The sequence below is a fragment of the Hipposideros armiger genome, unplaced genomic scaffold, assembly GCF_001890085.2.
Source record: "Hipposideros armiger isolate ML-2016 unplaced genomic scaffold, ASM189008v1 scaffold_2, whole genome shotgun sequence".
In the NCBI taxonomy this organism is placed as follows: Eukaryota; Metazoa; Chordata; class Mammalia; order Chiroptera; family Hipposideridae; genus Hipposideros; species Hipposideros armiger.
In genome coordinates this window covers 6314019-6331594 of record NW_017731352.1, presented here as the reverse complement: position 1 = coordinate 6331594, position 17576 = coordinate 6314019, and the positions used below count along the sequence as shown (strand labels likewise).

At 37.8% G+C, this 17576-nt stretch overlaps 1 protein-coding gene across 1 annotated transcript in view; it reads left to right on the top strand.

The window, feature by feature from the left end:
* The first annotated feature begins 1187 nt into the window (after positions 1 to 1187).
* Positions 1188 to 17576, top strand: part of RAB1A (RAB1A, member RAS oncogene family) — a 28602-nt gene continuing 12213 nt past the window's right edge. Inside the window, exons 1-2 of the mRNA XM_019635514.1 lie at positions 1188 to 1591; positions 16686 to 16758. Of these exons, the coding sequence (XP_019491059.1) occupies positions 1569 to 1591; positions 16686 to 16758 (96 nt within the window). The 5' untranslated portion in view covers positions 1188 to 1568. The remainder of the gene's footprint in view (positions 1592 to 16685; positions 16759 to 17576) is intronic.

Here is a 17576-nt window from a genome sequence, read left to right as displayed (position 1 = left end):
GGGTTAAGGAATGAAGTTAGTAAATGGGTAGAAATAAGAACTGCCTTCTTTCCATAATTTGGTGTCATGGGAATTTAAAGTAATTTTGCAATCATTCTTGGGGGATAGTTTTCCTGGTTCTTAGACAAGTTGGAAGATAAACTTTGAACAATGTATTATACTATGCCCTTTGTAATTAAATAACCCAAGATAATGTGTTAAAGTTTAGTGGAGATTTAAACTCCTGAGCTGATTAAAGAGAGTTGTTAAGAATGTGTTAATATTACTCCCAGAGTTTCTAGGTATTATAGTGATGAATTGCAGGTTTCTATCGCTTATTACTTTCCAATCTTGCAGAACAGCTCAGCATTAAAAGACAAAAAGTGAGTACAATTCAACTTGAAGGCTGAGAACAGGGAACACCTTGACTTTTTGGTTGACTCTGGGCTGTGTCCCGTCCACGGAATGTGGAGCCACTAAAAGTTGTGCGGTTGTGATACTTTCTTGGAACTGCACTTCTATCTGGTGTGTGCACATAGCCTGCCACAGAGAAGCGACAGAGGCAGTTAGTCCACTGGGAGGCTACTGCAATATCCAGGCTGCGGATGTCAGAGCAGGGCTGAAAGGGAATGATGAGAAATCAAAAAAGAAAATGGTAGTGCCTGCGACCAACACTGGAAGATGACCGGACCCAATGGGGTTAGGCGAGTGAGGAAGAAAACTGAAAAAACCGCTTCGTGTTTTCCAGAGATCCGAAGTTTTCAGCAGAAGCTCCTTGACTCCTCTTTCGTCCTTAGAGCGGACGTCCTGGGACCAGCCTCAAGCTGGTCAGACCAGCAAAAGGTGCACGGGAGGCAAGACCAGCCAGAAGAATCCTCCTTCCTTCCCCGCCTCCGTATTCTGGCGTTCCTACGGGTTCCGACCCCTTCCTCCAAGCCCCTGCGAGTCCCCTGAGCTCCCCCACCCCCATCCTCCCTCGGCGGCCAGCACCGCCTCCTGCCCCTTTCCGCCCCCTCCCCTGTGGGGTGCTGACTCGCCCGGCTGCCACGTCTCACTGATGACATCACCAGGGCCTCTCGGCCTTAGCCAATCCGCTAGGGGGAGTCCGAGCAAAGTCCTAGCCAGCAAGTCAGCGGGGAGGGGATCAGGGAGGGGCGGAGGAGGGCGGTGAGAGAGTCGAGAATGGGGAGGGCGACAACCCCTCAAGTACGCATGCGCCAGAGGCGCGGAGCTTGGCGGGAAACTGAGTCCTAGCCTCCGCCCCGCACCGTCAGTTTCCAGAGCCCACATAGGCTCTAGCAACTCTCTTTCCCGGCATGCCACGCGGTGCGGCCGCCCTCTGGGCTGTGTAAAGACCCCTCGGCCTAAGGTTTTCCTATTTCCTGGTTCGCCGGCGGCCATTTTGGGTGGAAGCGATAGCTGAGTGGCGGCGGCTGCTGATTGTGTTCTAAGGGGACGGAATAGGGGAAGACGTTTGCTCTCGTGGAACAGCCTATCATTCCTCTCCTTCGATTACCCGTGGCGCGGAGAGTCAGGGCGGCGGCTGCAGCAGCAAGGGCGGCGGTGGCGGCGGCGGCAGCTGCAGTGACATGTCCAGCATGAATCCTGAATAGTGAGTGCAGGAGAGCACCGGTCGGCTGGGTCCGAGGGCCAGCTTGGGAAAGCTTAAAGGGTGCGAGGAGGGCGGGGGTGGGGGCCTCGGCCGGGGTGAGGTGAAGGTGATGGGGCAGGAGAGGCAGGCGGCCGGGAGTCGGGCCCCATTGTCTCACGGAGGTGGGGCGGCCTCGGGGAGGGGTCCGGCCGGAGGGGTGAGCCACCCGGGCCTGGACTGGGTCCGGGCGGAGGGCCTGAGTGCCGTGCTGGTGCGGAGGAACAGTCTGCTGGGAGGGGTGGGGCGTGCGGGAGTCGGTGGTGGGGTGGTGGGAAGGGTAGCTTCTCTTAGAGGCAGTGACTTTTGAAGGAGGACTTGTTTTTAAGGGGAGAGGATAGGGTGGGAGAGCTCTCCTAGAGGGCACTGTCAGTCCCTGCGCCCGTCCGCACTCTGCGGAGCTGTCAGAATCGCCCGGGTGGAAACCAGCTTTACTTGTAAATCTTGAGCTTGTTTGGCTCTCTCTCCTTCCACCCTCCCCGCCAGGTTGCAGGTAACATGGATGCTTTTCAGGACTGCGTGGGATTGGAGGGAATGAGTGGATGGTGAGAAGTGATTTAAAATCTTTTAGTTATTTTCTGGAGTTCTTTAAGAACTCGCCAGGCCCACTGCCTTCCAAAACACCTGGGCATTTGTGAGAATTTCTTTTTTTTTTTTTTTAGAGGACACTAAAGTCATTTTGTCTTGTGTAGGTCAAGAAAAAAAAATGAGTAAAACGTAGGAACATCTTTCTGGTACTACCAAATGAAAGAAAGGCTTTGCTGTCAGGTTGAAAGAGAAACGAATGGGCCCTATGATAGATCTGTAGGTTTTGTATTACCTACTTGAATGTTTGCAGATAGGGAATGAGGTTCCATGACGTGTCATGAAAAGTTAATGCATTTCTTTTTCTTGCTTACTCAAGAAGTCACCACAGCAGATGTGACACACCTGGCACTTTTCCTGGGAACTGGTGTTCACTTTCCTTGGGAAGACTTTGCTGGGCTCTCCTTAATGGCCTTAAAAAAAAAAAACACCCCTTCTACAATTTGCCCATATAAATTGATGAATAATCTGAGGAGATTTAATTGATATTCCTCTTCAGCGTCAGAAGGCCTTGGGGGAGAGGGTTAATTTTTTTTTAAAGCAAAAGTCAGTATTCTAAAGGTCTAGTTTATTTGCTGCTTTAGTCAATTACTGCTAAACATTTTCCCTGAAAGGGTCATCCATCAGTTTAGCTGACTGTCATGTGTGTGTCACATGGCTCTTGCAAAATGCATTCTGACTTCAAGTTTTGTAATACTGTGGTTTGATGCTGAAATGTCCCCTTTTTGTTTTAAACAGAAGCCATAGTTTTTATTAAAATTTTATAAACTTGAAGAAGTTGAGAATAGTGTTCTAGTAGTGCCACATTTGCTATGTTGGCAGTTTTTAAATTTCTTCACGAATGGCTCCAAGGACAAAGTTGGTTTTGCATAGTTGGACAGAGCTGATCTTGAGGTCCCTAATTGACTAGTTTTCCTGGCAATAATAAAGTACTTGGAATTGCCACTTCCTGGGGGTTTGTAAACCTTCCTTGTTCAGAAAGTTTCTTATATTTGCTACATATATTTAATACTGTAATTAGACCTCGAAGACTAGTTGAGCAGAACCATGACATTATGTAGCCTCTCAATTTGTTTCTCCTTTTGTAAAATAAGATGATATAGGAGTCATTATTCCTGTCAGGGTAGTTGTGAAGTTCAGGTGTATGTAAAAGAATTAGGAAAACTGTAAGAGTGGTGTACATTCATTACATGTAAGACATTCTAGTAGTGCTAGAATTTAGGAATAATAACCCTTACACTCCAGGAGCTTATAATGGAATATAAAAAAATAGATTGTATGTATGTTAAATACCAGTAGATATAGCAAGTTCCAGATGTGTGGTGTGGAGTGGAGCAATAAGATTTCAAAGGAGGATAGAGGGCTGTGGTTGGCTAGCTGGGTTCAGGAAGGCTTTATAGAAAGGAGACCTGTTAGGGAATTATAAGCAGTAGATTTGGAGAAGCAGAAGGGAATTGAGGAAAATTTTTCAAGGGGGAAGAAAGAAGAATGGTTAATAAGTGGCCAAGTATTGTAATTCTTAAGTAAATACAGTGCCAAATCATCCTTTCCTTTGAGTACTCTAGATGAATGACTTCAACAGGATCAAACCCAGAAATCATGTTTACATTTTTTCTGTCATTAAATATGCCAGTACCTGGCCTACTGTATTTATATTCTATATTGTGTCTAGTAAAATAATATAGGAGTTCGGGAAAACTTTGGAAAAGTATTAGTGAAATAACGAGGTTAGAGGAAATGGTGGATATTTTATTAGGGAAGGTCACAAGAGCTATGAGCAAAAAGATTTTTAGCAATCTGACTTCAGCAGTTTCCTCTTTTTGTCTTTAATGAAATTTGTTACCATCACAAAAGTAATTAGAGAAAAATTGGAAAATAAAGGAAAGAATTTTTAGTTTTATCAACCATGTATAAATTTAACTAACACCTTGTTCTAAACTTTAAAGTCGTATGTTTTTTCTTAAGTTAAAATTTTTAATGGGTGAATGCTGCCTTTCATGATTCCATAATGAGTTCTTATCCAAAGAAAAAGTTTGGTTCTCTCAGAGGGAACAGGGTTTTAGATTTATATTGCTTGACATAAGATTACCTGTTGGTAACTTTATTACTGAACGCTTTTGCCTTATGATCTTTAAGTTGTAAGCTTTCAGTTTGGGAGTGAGGAGAATAAGACACATACCAATCACTGATTATTAAATTTTAAGCTGTCCCTTTGACTGCTTTGCATGTTATTTACCTGATTTGGGAGAGTTGACAACCCTGGGTTATCTTTATGGTAGAAATTAAGGGTAATGACTGACTCACTTGAATTTCAAGTACAAATATAAAACCAAAAAAGCAACTGGAAGTGGAATCTGAACAGTTGAAAAAGTACATAGAGTCAGAGCTTTCTTTTTTCTGGAAACATGGAGAAAGATTTTGATTTTCTGAGCTCTGTGGTGAAGCAGGCAGTGATTATTTCAGCATACTGGTTAAGAAATACTTAACATTATTCTCATACCAGACACATTTTTCCTAATCCATTAGTTTCTAGTGGGATTTTTTAGTGTCAAGAAAATCATTTTGGCTGCTTCATCTATAAGGAATGTGTTAAGAATAAAGTATGTGTACCTGTTATGAGTATACTGGGTAACTACAGTAGGAATAACTATAATAGTCTACTTGAATCAACTGTGGTTCTGTAATGCAGGAAAATTGCTTAGTATTGCCCTTGTTTATAGTTTTTTGTTTTTGTTTTTAATCATGGCTCCAGATGATATTTGAGATCATGTCTCAAGATTTAATCAGTCTTTCAAACTTTGCTCTTCTATCATGGTAGACTCAAGGAACATTTGACTTATTTTTTGCCAGTATTGTGCTTTGAATAAATCTATCTTTTAAGGATTTGAAAATAAAAGCATGTTAATCAGTTCTGTTATCTGTCTGACAGTATATTTCATTAATAAGTATATCATTACCGGCTTTCATATAATTTTTAGTTAGGATTTTTTTTTATTAGAAAAGATGCTGAAAACTAAAAGTAAGTTGTCTTTTTGTTGGTTGACTTTTTTGGTGGCGTTGGCAGTGGTTTGAAAAATTCAGAAAAGTTTAAAGAAGAAAAAAATAACCAGTAATTTCACTATCCAGAATATGATTTCTTAATGCCTATAGAGAATCAACAACATATGTAATTCTTTGGGTAATGTAAGTTTCCAGTAGCTACATAGAATCTCCACAAAATGTATCTTAAGCTTTTTGTCAGTGGATGATCTTCTAGGATCATTTAAAGATAACTGAAATTTTGCATTTAAAAATTTCCTGTTTTCATTAGGATTAAGTTAAAATGAGGGATGTTGACAGTTTCTTAAATATTCCAACATATCTTTTAAAGTTTCTTTTTAAAAATGTCTTAAAGATGGAAGAACTTCAGAATCAAGCGTTCTCTTGCCAACTCTAGTTGACTTTTAAAGAGAATTTTGCTTTCTGAGTAATTTTATTTCTTGGACATTTCAGTCTTTTATTTCTTTTTAATTCTGGAAGCAGTCTTATGTGCTAACATCTTGTTATATTCACATCCTGTTAGCAATCCTTTGGCTGTGTATGTGTGTTTTCTCTTGTTAGCAACTTTTGACTGTACATATATGATGGTTTTACTATTTGCAGTTGTAGTAGTTAAGTTTCATTTTTGATTAAGAATAGCTTCTTTTTGCTAATGTTATCTACTCTTTGTCTCCTAATATGTGAAAATGTCTTAGGATTAAATAAAATGCTTTTAAAGGTTTTGAGATTTTTAAAAAAGATTTTCTAAAAAATAATTTGTTTTAAGATGAAGAGAAACTAAAAATTGGTATAGGGTGCCACTGCATGAGACATTTTAGATGTGTGGCATACCAGCTTTTTACCACTTTGTCTGAATTACATTTTGGAGTAAGAGATTTAGGCAAAATGCCCATACTTTTTTTTTTAGCCTTACAGGGAGAGCGGAGTAGTCAAGGCTAGTGCACTGTTTTCCTGTAGAAGGTGGGGCTGAGATTGCTTCTTTGATGTCTGGAATGGAATTTAGGGGCGAAAACCTAGGGCTTGGCTTTTTGGGGCGGGGAACAACCCAATGAGTGTTTCAGAATATAAAAGGATAGTGGTGGAATAATGCTTGAAAAAAAAAAAAAAAGCCCTGAAGCCCTAAGAAGCCAGAGAACAAGTGTTTGTTGGTTTGTCGACTGACTTAAACATGTGAAAAAATAGGGTACAAAGGAAAAGTAGGAAATGAAAGTTTTCCTTGGTACTTTGAGACTGGTTGGCTTAGTTAGTCAGAACAACCCCGCTTTATTAAATCCAAGGTTGTGATAGGTTCCACTTAAGTTTATTCTGTTTCATGTTTGTAGCTTTCTAATTCTGACAGGTGGAGTTAAGTGTGAGTCCTTGTGCTCACAAGGGGAACCGGTCTTTGGAAACATTTTTTCATAATAATAATAATGAGTGCTTACTCTGTGTGCTAGCCACTTGGTTAGGGTCTTTTACACAGGGCATTTTTTTCAGTCTCCCCTCAAATTAGTGAGCTTTACAAATGAAACTGAGAAAATTATATAATTGAAGTTTTCCAAGAACAGTGATGGATTTAACTTGTCTGAATGTATTTCTTTTGAATAACAATAGAACTTAAGTGGAATTATTCTTTGTCTTTTCCACTCTGCCTATAGATATTTTCTAGTAACTTGACTTAGGACAGTTATTCTTAACCCATTTATGGTCATGTACCCCTACGAGCATTTGATGAACCCTGTGGACCTGTTCTCTATGTGCATACATACTCATATTTTGCATAAAATTTGCAAGCTATTCACACTGCTTGAGTTTGAGCATAAACCTCAAGTTAAGAATGCCTGATTTAGGAGATTGAAAACAGAAAAGAGAATGTTCACTACCACTCTTGAAATATGGAAACTTGAGAGTGACAAGAGTTTAATTTTAAATATGAACTAATTAGTTTTTAAATGTGAGGTTTGTTTGGGTATGGTTTTATTTTGATGACTTGGGCTATGCTTTTTTTCTCTTCCTTTCTTTTTTTAAATGCTTACCTTTCTCTTCCTCATTAAATTACTAATATATGAAATGTTTCCACGAGTCTTGAAACAAAGGCACACCAAGTTCACAGAACATTAGCTTTCATGTTAAGAACAATAGGTCATCTCTGAAAGACCTACCTAATAGGTCTTTACTATTTTAAAGTCCACCAATGTAGTTAGGATAAATGCCTAGCGAAGTATAATGTAGTCTTACTTAAGTGAATTAGATGGAACTTATTAAAATAGCTAAATAGCTAGATTTATAAAAGGACATTTGAAACAACTTTGTGAAATATACACCAGGGATAATTATTCAGTGCTTTATTTGTAGATTGGTGGCTATCACCTGTACTCATGTAGAGTATTTGGATTCATCACATACTGAAGCTCATAAAGCCTGAACTCCAAAATTTACCATGCTCTTAGAGCTGAGCTAACTTATTTACTAAAACAAATGTTCTAAGTTAATTTAAGCAGTGAATCACTCTTTTTTTTTTTATATTTGGTCAGGTCCTGTGTCCTAGTTTGTAGATGCTTTGATTCATTCTGGTAGGTTTTATATGTAGGACTTACTAACATATTTACTGACATTTTTATCATCTGATTATAGAAAATATGTCATTGATTGAATGTGGTATGATAAAAAGAACATAGCATTTGGAGTTGTAATCTCTAGGTTTAAGTTCAGATTGCCACTTACCTCATACAAGTCATTTATGCCTTTTGAGCCTGTTTCTTTATCAAATGTGATTAGTTCCACCTCAGTTCTGAGTCTCAAGAGCAAACTGTATAGTGCTATACAGACATGATTAGACATGTATATTCTAGTAAGGGATGTTAGAATATGTGTAAATGGCAGGCGGTTTCAATTTTAAAGTTTTTCTTACACATTTAATCATTATTCATATTTCTCTGTCCTTGTCTGCTTTAACAGTTTTTTCGTTACAGACTTAAAATCTTCCAGTGAATGTATATGCATATATACATACGCATGCATGTGTGCATGTACACACACACACACACACACACACACACACACACACACAGCTAAATTCACCTTGGAAGAAAGCTTGGTAAAGAAAACAATCAGCCCTTTCTTTCTCCTTCATCAGTTAGAATATTTTAGGAGTTGTGGGGTTTTTCTGTTTTTATTTTTTAATTAATGAAGTATGAACTCTGCTTCCAGGTGCTTACCAATTCGTTAAGAAGATGACAGGCATAATCAGTATAACAGTATTATCACAAATTAAATATTGCGATACATTTTTAGGATGGCAAGATAGCGCAAAAGATTTAGAGAAGGGGCCTATGCTTTCTGTTACTAACAGAGTTTTAGTTGTGTTTGATTTAGCTGAAGAGGAGTAGAGCACTGAGGAGGGCGCTCCAGAACCATTGAAGGGTGCTCGCTAGTTCTGGTCATGCAACTAACAATTGGAGTTCCCACCCCCAGCCAGAAAATTTATTATGTACGTACATTATTTCTCTTAATCCTCTGAAGAAATAGTGCCCTAGATTTACAGATGAGGAAAAGGAGGCAGAGAAGAGTTAAGTGGCTTGCCCAAGGGCATTCAGAGTAAGCAGCAGAATTGGAATTTTAACTTAAGGATCTGTGATTTCACAGTCCATGTATGCTGTTTCCAGTTTACTGTGTGTGGTTAACTTCTAAAATTTAAAATTTAAGCCAATTAGGCAGCTAACATTTTTGTGGTCAGTTGCTTTAAAATTCATGATCAGAGAAGTCTTTTTAAAAATGCTGGGGCCAGCCAAGTGGCTCAGTTGGTTAAGAGCGCAAGCTCTGAGCAACAAGGTTACCTGTTCGATTCCCACATGGACCATTAACACTGCACCTGAGATGAGCTGCCAAAAGGTGGCAGGATGGCTTAGCTAGTGAGAGCACGTGCTCCTAACAACAAGGTTGCTGGTTGGACTGCCGCATGGGATGGTGGGCTACACCCACCTGCAACCAAGATTGAACACAGCACCTTGAGCTGAGCTGCCAAGCTACCCCACAGGCAGCCGGATGGCGACTGGACTTGGAACTGAGCTAGCTGTGCCCTCCACAACTAAGACTGAAGGACAACAACTTGGCTGTTACCCTTCCCCAATTTCCTAACACTTCCCCTCCCCCAATTCCCCAATAAAATCTTTAAAAAAAATGTTAAAAAGGGTTTGTGAGTTACATATTATAAATGGACCTTTGGCTTTCTCCTTCACGTCTTGTTTGGGGTTGATATTTAAAGCTTCTTTAGGCTTGAAGTTAATTATTGTATCCATTCTCAGTTTTTCTACCCCCATGACTCTCCTTTAAATATTTATACTTGGGGCCTTAGAAGTCATGGTTGTCTTTCTGTGAGTAAAGCAAGTGAAGCAGAGAACTACCGTTCTCTTGCTGGAGAGGGCACACGCTGCAGACCATGTTAGTATATATGTGTTGCCAGGCTTTGGGAGTTGTGACGGGTTTGATTATAGTACTTGCAACTATTAATTGGTAATTTTTAAACTTTCATTTTAGAATATACTGTAAACTCACGTGATGCTTTGTCATCCATCATCTGAACAGAAGCTTTGGATAAATAGCTTCAAACCTTTTGTCTATAACTCTTAGAATTTTTCAAGTTTCTTCATGGTTTTGATGGAGGAAGGAAAAATAATAATTGCCAGTTATTGTGCTCCTCTAATATGCCAGACAGACACTGTGTTAGAGTTTTTAGAGGCATTATTTCTAATAGTGATAAGAAGTCCAGTTGGGTGGTAGAGGATACTAATAGAATCTTCTTACAGATGAGGAAATTGAGACTCATAGTGGTTGAGTACCTTGCCTCAATTACAGCTAGTATGAGATGGTTTCTGTATTTAAATATAGGTCTTTCCAGCTCTTAAACATATGCAGGCTTTGAAAGGTAAGGAGGTAGGGCACATTTACACATACTCCTCCTTGTCAGGTTTTTCAGCTAAATATTTGTCATTATATAGGTTGTAAGACCACCTGTTCTTTTGTCCTCTTGTATGACTTGCCACTGCCTTCAGCACTACCAAAATTTCCCTCATTTTCAGAATTCCAGCTTTGAATTTTGGGAACACTGTTCTAAACAGAGCTAAAATGGAACCTGGAAAATTAATCTATTGTCTGTAAATATCAAAGAAAAACATCAATTTTAGGAATTGATTATGGGGATAGTTTTTAAAAAATTGCTTGGCTGATTTTTTAAATTCGGAGGAAAGATTGTTGCCTTCTCATGTTCTTGGTAATTGATTACCAATTTGACTATTTTGATTAACAGGCTGCTTTTGTCAATAGCTGGAGGTGTATTTATTTTTATTTAATCACAAAACTAATATGTGCTCTATAAAATTCAAACAATATAGAAGCATATGAAGTAACTAAAAGCTCTTACCTCTTTTCTGCAGCCTGATAATCAATTTTGAATTGTTTTCTTTGGAGCATACTTCAAGTAAGCGAAAAAGTTAAGTTGATGTTGTCAAACACAATTATTGTAGCTCAAGTTTTTATTAATCATTCCAGACCCCTAAGGCTAACAGAATAGTGTGTAGTTTAATAATGAATTAATAGTGAATATATAATACAATAATTATGATTTTGTTTTAAATTTGATATGTGAACTTAGGCTGTTTTCAAATATGACATTTACGAAAGATAAAAAATAACATGAAGGTAAAAGTAACATGATTCCTATCATGCAAGTGAATTAGTTTTAGATGGAAGAGAACAAACTTAGTTTCCATTGAACTTTTTAAAATATCAGGTCTTCGTTAAAGTAATATAGCTGACATTATGAAATTTGTATTTTACGGGTACTGTTTGGACAAAAACGACCAGACATTATAGTCCTCTACTGTTGTTGTTTTTTTTAGCTGAGCCATCCTGCCACCTGTTGGCAGCTCAGCTCGGACTGGGAATCGAACCGGCAACCCTGTTGCTCAGAGCTCGCACTGTTGAGCGAGCTCTTAACCAACCAACTGAGCCACTCGGCTGGCCCAGTCCTCTACTGTTTTACTTTTGTCTTTCTTTGTATGTTTCCAAAGGGTGGAATGTTGAAAGGTACATGTTAATGTCAGTCAGCTTACTCTTATAAAACATTCACTGATGTATGAACTATGTCTGATAATCCAAATTTTATTTCATAAAAGAAAAACTGTTTATTCTCATTTAATCCAAAAAGTTGACTTCATATACTTGTGGTTATATTGGGAATGTGCCAGTGCTATCTGCTTACAACCTTGACCTACTCTACCTACTTAGAAATCATTTATGTTATGGCAGGTAAGCTGAACAAACTTGGCAAAGGTGTTAAGTCATTGAATAAACACCCTGATTAAAAATTATTCCTCTCCCCACATAACCTTTTTTCTGGTTATAAAAATAATACAGGCTTACTGTAGACTTAAAAATGTATAAAGAAAAATATCAATCAATTGTAATCGTACAATTTTAAAAGTGTCCATTTTTCCAAATCTTTCATGTATGTGCAAAATTTTTTAAAAACAAAAATGGGTTATACTAAACAAAGTGTACTATAATCTTTTCACATAACAATCTCTTGAGATTTTAGAATTCCCGCTGGCATTTTAGAGTCAGAAACAAGTGGATTTATCCCCTACTTCATGGTAAAAGGAAAGCAGTTTGCCTAAATAGAATTTTGAACTGAAATCTGTTTTAGTAATTTTTTTAAAGAATATTGTTTCATGCTTTCACAATAGTGATGTTGTTAAAGGTGTAGAAAATGTTGGTGCTTGCATGCAAAAATGGCATAGGTATTAACATGATGTTCATTCAAATTATAAATCATGGAAATAGAGAATCTCCAGTATTGCTAAAGTAGACCGTGAGTTGACTTACAGGAGGAACTGATAGCAAAAATAATTTTTCACTTGTTATTATCTTGGATGCCCCACCATCCAACTATTAAAAGCCTGTTAATTTCCCTGAGTCTACCTCTTTCTATCTAGTTTTAATCTATGTCAGTCTTACCTTAAGCTTGTCATAGCTTTCTCACTGAATTATCTCCTCTTTAAATTAAAGTATAATATTTTTTCATGGTATTATAAATTCAAGCAGTTCAAAAGAATTTAATACTAAAAATACTTGTGCCTCAAAAGCAGCTTTTGTTTAAGTTTTTATTTTACAGATTCCAGCATGATATATGATTTGATTTGTTGATTTAACTTGAGAAAACAAAAATACCTCATGTTTAAAAATATTAGGAGCTAGATTTTCAAAGATTGTTGTTTAAATCTATTTTACTAATGTTCTCATAGTTTTTTTAACCTTGTTGAAATAAATTTAGATTTATACAAGAATTCTAGAAGTAGTACAGAGAATTCCTATATACTTTCACCCAGCTTCCCCAAATATTAACACATTGTATGTGGGCATTTTCCGGCCAAATCGCGTCGTAACAAAGAGGTCTGTATACCTGAGTTAACTCCCGCGCTTTGGTATCACATTGTTTGTGGGAAACGAATAAACTCGTCATAAGCGCTTTAACTCAGGTATAGAGACCTCTTTGTTACTACGAGATTTGGCCGGAAAATGCCCGCTTACAAAGTGGTATAAAAAGCGCTATGACGAGTTTACTCGTTTCCCACAAACAATGTGTTAACATCTTACATACCATGGTACATTTATCAAAATTAAGAAATTAACATTGGTACATTATTAATTAAACTAGATAGTTTTATTCCAATTTCTCTACTAATGTCCTTTTTCTGTTCCAGGATCTAATCCAGGATACCATGTTGTATTGACCAGTAGTTATTATATCATGTTAGCCTCCTTTAATCTGTTTCTCAATCATGCCTTGTTTTTCATGACCTTGACACATTTGAAGAGTAATGCTTGGTATTTTATAGCATGTTCCTGAATTTGCATTTGTCTGATGTTTTCTCATGATTAGATTGGGGTTATGGATTTTGGGGAAGATACGATAGAGGTGAAGCACCCTATGCATCACATATCGGGGTACATGATATCAACACGACTTGCTACAGGTGATGTTCACCTTGATCATTGGGTCGTCGGGAAAGTCATGATGCATTTTTGCATTAAAAAAATACGAAACATAGAAAACTGTGTCATGACTTTCCCGACAACCCAGTAGTTAATGTGGCATCCATTGGGTTTCTCCCATATAAAGCTACTATTGTTTTCTTTCCATACTCTGTTAAAAAGCAGTCATTAAGAGCCCACACTCAAGGGAAGGGAATTAATAAGCTTCATCTCCTAGAGCAGCGGTTCTCAACCTTCCTAATGCCGCAACCCCTTAATACAGTTCCTCATGTTGTGGTGACCCCCAACCATAAAATTATTTTCGTTGCTACTCTATAACTGTAATTTTGCTACTGTTATGAATCGTAAATATCTTTTTGTTTTCCAATGGTCTTAGGCGACACCTGTGAAAGGGTTGTTCAACTCCCAAAGGGGTCGTGACCCACAGGTTGAGAACCGCTATCCTAGAGGAAGGAGAATTTAAAGAATTTGTGAGCATGTTAAAACCAGCACAGTGATAAATAAATATTTTGGAGGACATGCTTTGAAGCCGTGCAAGTATTGTTTCTCCTTAAAGTTTTACCCACTAAGTTGAACATTCATTGGTGGATCTTGCCTGCAGCAGTTATTATTGTGGTGATCTACTGGTGATTTTCTATTTCTCTTATTCCTTCTACATGTATTAATATTATTTGGAATCCTCATGTAAGGAAGATTTGTCTATTCTTTCCCACTTATTTAATCATTTATACCAGGAGACTCATGGATATTTATTTCACTCTGGGTTATAATCCAATACATGGTTGTTTACTTTATGGTTCAAATTGTTCTGTCTCTGCCATTGGGAAAAATTTCCAGTTGGCTTCTCCTGTGTCCTGTGTGCATGTTCCCATCCATTTTTTCCCCCTAGTATTTTGCCTGGAGTGTTAATCAAGGATGGTCATAGTTATTAGCTATATCTCACAATGAAAGAGGCTGATTAAAAAAATTAAATTAAAATGCCCTCTGAACTCTTAGCACATGCTTTGTAAAAGGCACAATGCTAGATTTTGGATACACAGATGAGTAAGTCAGTTTACCCTCACACTCAGCAGATAGGTATGTCGAACATAAGATTAGGGGAAAATAGACTCCAGACTACTTAGGGGGAGAAAGTATGAAGTGTTATAGTAAATTAGACATGAAAAAGACTAGAGGAAGCTCTGATTTGGAAACAGTGGATAGGATTTACTAGAATAATCTAATATAGGAAAATGGTGATTACAGTTGTAACTACAGATTTCTGAACTAGCATTTTTCACTTAAGTCAAAATTATATTGTAGACTGAAAACCTAATCCAAATTCTTGAGGTCCAAAGGAAAAATGTATTTAAAGTCTTATTATTTGCTGTGTTACTCTTGACTCTCTGTACCAAAATTCTGACCTCTTGCTCTAATTTTAGGTGTACACATTGTCTATCAACATTTTTACTGTTTTGTTCTGTAATTATAGTTAAATAAATATCTTTAAGTAATCTCAAATCTCTGAATTCTCTTGCACATTCAGTATATTAATAGTTTAGATGTAAGCTACTATAGTAGTAGGTAATTTAAACTGTCCCAATGCAAGTAACACACAAGTAACACCCTAGTGTGTGTATTCTATAAAGGGAAGAAGTTTGTGAGTTAGACTTCGTTTGCCATTCTCCATGTCTTTTGTCATGTTAGTCAAGTTGATGGGTTGGAAGAGAATAAATAGTTGACCCTTGAAAAATGCTGAGGTTAAGGGCACCCATGGCCCAGCACAGTCTAAAATCTGTGTATAACTTAAGTTGGTCCTACACATACATGGATTCCCAACTGCAGATTGAAAATACTGTTAACCCTTAGACAACGTGTATTTTAAACATCTGTGTATAAATGGACTCAAGCTCTTTAAACCCGTGTTGTAAGTCTTGTGTGTGTGTGTGTGTGTGTGTGTGTGTATAGTTTTTTTTTTTTAAGATTTTATTGAGGAATTGGGGAGGGGGAACATTGTGTTTTTCCAGGACCCATGAGCTCCAAGTCAAGTTGTCCTTCGATCTTAGTTGTGGAGGGCGCAAGCTCAGCTCCAAGTCCAGTCACTGCTTTCATTCTAGGGGTGGGGGTGGGGGGGACAGCCCACCATCCCATGCGGGAGTCCAGCTGGCAACCTTGTTGTTAAGAGCATGCGCGCTCACCAGCTGAGCCATCTGGCCACCCATTGGCAGCTCAGCAGCAGCTCAGCTCAGGCGCAGCTCACTGGCCCATGTGGGAATCAAACTGGCGGCCCTGTTGCTCAGAGCTCGCGCTATAACCAACAGAGCCACCCAGCCGGCCCAAACAAAAAGATATATTTTAAGTAATACACATCACTGTAAACCTATGTAACAATTGAATATTCACACCAATGATCACTGCTAAAAGTTTTACATCTTGCTTACATGTAAATATAATTATAATCTAAATTTGTGAATGATATTTGGGTTACACCTTAAGTGGGTAGTTTTTTTTTAAAAAACTAAGTTACAAAGAACAAAATTGAAACTCATATCTATCTTAGAAATAACCCTATAAATTATGGAAATTTTTATCTTTTTGCGATTGCTTAAAAGAACATATAGAACTGGTCAGAGTTAGGAAGAATCTGTGAGGGATTCCTTTGGAGACCATAGGCAAAGTCTGTTGTCTTCAGGTCCATGAAGGAATCTTGTTCCATGAAGGAATGCCTGGGGGATGGTCTTTGAGTCAGGCCTGGCAACGGTCAGTGTTCATAAACAGAGCCTAACTTGCAGTGTTTTCTGAAGAATGCTTTAATACAAGCATAGAATGTTGGTAAAGTTGTGCGTTTGGAGAAACAGCCTTTGATTTGACCATATCTTCAGTTTAAAATATTTATAATGCAGGCTTTCAGAAGTTAAATGATTCTTTTTTTAAAGGGAGAATTTTCAGGTAGATTCTAGGAAAGAATCATAAAAGCCCCTTCATTGGAGGATTGCTATGAAATAACAATTTGATCTTGGAATTTGAAGGAAAGGTTTATGTTTCATTGGCAAGAACAATGGAAAGTTAATTCCTTATATTCTAATACTGCAGAGGAAGTGGGATTTATCGCGCATATTTTCTTGGGCTCTCCAAGAATACGCATCACTTACGTTTCCTTTTAGTCTTTCCCTGGAAGTGGAAGTTCACTGATCTCAGAGATCATGGGTGGCATTGTGTATCTTTTACATGATTCTGCCCTGTTCAGTGATTCATCAAAAGGGCTTCTGCTGTTGGTTGCAATTTTGGCTTCTATTAAGGGCTTTTCAGGAGCTATATAGTCTTCCTCAGTGAGCTTTTTATTATTCTTGCTATATTTTTGTTTTTGCAGAACTTACAGTGCAATATGATTTTTATTAATGTGACTTTCTTTTTCTTTTTGCAGTGATTATTTATTCAAATTACTTCTGATTGGAGACTCTGGAGTTGGAAAGTCTTGCCTCCTTCTTAGGTTTGCAGTAAGTTGAAATTGAAATGCCTTTAAAGAAATTAATGCTGTGTATGTTTTCTAGGTAGATGAAAGATTAAACAATTTTATTCAGAATAAGTTAATTTTTCTAGAATTTATATATTTAAAGCCTCCAAGTATATATCCCAGTGATATCTTGGAGTCCTAAATAAAAGAAATGCTGTTACTCTTAAATTCAGCAAATTGTGGTTATAAAGTCAAAGTAATAGTTTTTGTAGAAGTCCAACAGTGTTTCATTCCAACATAGATAGTGAGGTGAAGGGAAAATAGTTGGCCTGTGTTGAAAGTGACTTGATGGAAAATGAATCTTCAAGTAAAAGTTTTAATAGTAGAATAAAAAGAAAAAGCAGGGCCTGGTACAAACTTTTTTGACAGTGGCGCATAGTGTTCTGTTGGGATGCATTTTTGCAACAAAAAAGATAGAAAAAATACTTCATGACTTTTCCAACAACCCAATATATGCTGAAATTTACAAACAAATGAATAGAACAGAATAGAATGCACAGTCTCCTTCATAGTGTTTTATCAACTGCTTTCAAATTTAGTATGTTTTTCTTCTCACTATTTCATTGGTTCTCAGAGTATGGATTAAAAACCCCTGGGGATTATCAAGACCCTCTCAGGGTGTCCATGAAATCAAAACTATTATCCCAATAACACTAAGCCATTAGTATTTACTAAGTAAATAATTACTTAATATTAAAGCAAAAGACACTTGCCTGTTTCTCTGTGTTGACATTTGCTCTGACAATGCAGAAGCAAATGGTGGGGTAAAAGTGCAGGTGCCTCAGGCAGTGCAGAGCCCAC